The 2,342-nt window shown below is 31.4% G+C and overlaps 1 protein-coding gene across 1 annotated transcript in view; it reads right to left on the reverse strand.

Annotated features, from left to right (window-relative positions):
- Positions 1–1,503: 1,503 nt before the first annotated feature.
- Positions 1,504–2,342, reverse strand: part of casc5 (cancer susceptibility candidate 5) — a 23,141-nt gene continuing 22,302 nt past the window's right edge. Inside the window, exon 32 of the mRNA XM_015390225.1 lies at positions 1,504–1,941. Coding sequence (XP_015245711.1) covers positions 1,845–1,941 — 97 coding nt within the window. The 3' untranslated portion in view covers positions 1,504–1,844. The remainder of the gene's footprint in view (positions 1,942–2,342) is intronic.

Genomic DNA, 2,342 nt, shown 5'->3' on the forward strand with positions numbered 1-2,342 from the left:
ATTACACTCGATATTTCTGAATTGATTTTGTTCAATCTATTCCTAATAACAAGTTTTATTTGTGAATGTAACAAGACAGTAATAGATGTGGATTATGTGGAGGAACAAACTTATACTTTTCAGAGTATCCCTAGCTGTGACACATCTAAATGTTTAAATTTTAACTCAAGTGCAAATTTTAAAACCACTTAAATTATGAAAGTAATGCATCAAAAAATGTTAAGCATAGATGCTTGAAACCTTTTACTGGTTACTGCACAATTGCATAGGAGGACAATTTCTCTATAACTGATGGCAACACTGTCAAATGTAACTTTGCATTATCTTAAACAGCTTTTTATTTTGGTGCAGTAGAGTCCAACTACAAACTAATTGTCTGAAGGAAACTAATTTTTTTAATGGATTTTAATTTTAGATACCCAATGAAAAACTAACGAGTCTATTCTCGAAATGTAAGGAGTAGAGATAGTTGATAAAGAAAACTAAAGCAGTAGTAAAAAGTTGTCTGAAAAAGCAATTACTCCACTAGAGTATAGATAGCCAGAATTTCTACTTAAGTTAAGAAAGTATTTGTACTTTGTTACTTTACGCCTCTGATCATAAAACACATTTTGTAGAATAAATAACTGATGGAAACATGACAATGACCGATTGTGGAGGGATGTTACCCATCAGAGCTTCCTTCTGAGGGGTGATAATCTTTGCCAGGTTATTCTTCATCTCCTCAATTGAAGTGAAATAACAATGCTTCACATTTCACTGCTTCACGCGGTAAATATGTGAATGTTAAAGTTTCCAGGAGCAGAGGAAATGGGGCAGAAACATGTCTATTTGGATTTAGACTAAATACATTTCTTTAATGCTGGGTAGAAGTAAACATACTTAATTTCAGTAGGTAAATGAAATGATTTGCCAATGGAAAGAGTATTTTTACTCTTAAAATAAGATATTTAGATAATATGCACTTGAAACAACACAATGCAATTGTGTTTTCTTATTTTTAAAGTAAATTGTCTTGTTCCATTGGCAAGATGTCTTTTTTTACCTCCTCAGTTCAAGAACAAATGCACTTATTTTAAGAAAAAATGACTTATCTAGATTTTGATTATTTCCAGTGTATCAGCTTATCTTAAACTGGAGGTTATTTTCTGTATAAAAGTGACCTGGTTGCACCTCAAGTTGTTTTTTTTTGTATTGGGTAGGGAGGCTGAATATAAAGTCTATGTTTGTAAAAAAAGAAGGAAAGTGGATGAGGGGAAATCCACAGTAAAGTTGTTTCCTTATTAATGATAAATTGGGAAAAATGCCTTAAATGCTGCAGTAAAATCAATCAATCCTGCTTTGAATCTCCATCTGTTATTTTAAAGTCAAAGATAAGAGTGGTAAGAAAATAACTTGCAATGCTTTGGGAATAAAGCAATAATGACTAATCTTAAAAAAATAATAAAATAGTCCAACACAGTGTTTTTTTTTATTTTTATTATCACAATTTAAACGTTTAAACATTTAAACAGCAAGTCAAAGATATATACATATGTTCAGCACCCAAAGAACATGACCAGCAAGTAGAACAAAACAAAAACCCATCAGAACACATTTTTATTAGGATTTAATGAATTTAATAAACTAAAAATGTTTTACTGATTAGTAAGTAACAAAAGGCGTGATTTGACCAAGCCCAACAGTTTTCATTTTTACAGAAAATGCAGTTTTTTGTTTACTAATATAAATGCACTGCAGAGATAAACTGGCATTTAGGATTGAATAACCTGCAAAAAAATTAAAGGGAATAAAAAAATATACATTTATTTGATTTATTAACAAAAGAATTAACTCTACTGATGTTATGAAAGCAGAGTTTGGTGAACCTTCTTGATAATCCTTGTAAAAAGGTTCCTTCCTGGACTTAGTGAAGCCACAACTTCCTCGATCTGCTGGATCCTAGAGATAGATCGCAATGATTAAACATTACAATGTGGTTTTTGGCTGGTTTTGGAGGATATACAAGATGCGACCAGGGGTAAATTTACTACAGCAAACTTTCAGGTTCATATTTAATTTTTTTTCCCCCTAGTTTAAAAAGCCTTAACCAAAAGAATTGCTCATTAGCAGTCCTGCAGAACCCGATCACATGGATTCAACTGGAATCAGCGATTTAATTCAAACCCTAAAGCAGGAACACATTTAAAGACACTGTTGCGAAATATTTTATACCAATTGGGAAAAAAAAAAAACACAAAACATTTAATTTTTGCTTTCTTGCATTAGTTTACTACAGATATTAAAATAACCAGATCCCTACAATTAACTTGTGAGACGCTGAATACTGTTTTTAACCATTC

The sequence above is a fragment of the Cyprinodon variegatus genome, unplaced genomic scaffold (assembly GCF_000732505.1).
Source record: "Cyprinodon variegatus isolate N-32 unplaced genomic scaffold, C_variegatus-1.0 Scaffold489, whole genome shotgun sequence".
NCBI classification, from domain to species: Eukaryota; Metazoa; Chordata; class Actinopteri; order Cyprinodontiformes; family Cyprinodontidae; genus Cyprinodon; species Cyprinodon variegatus.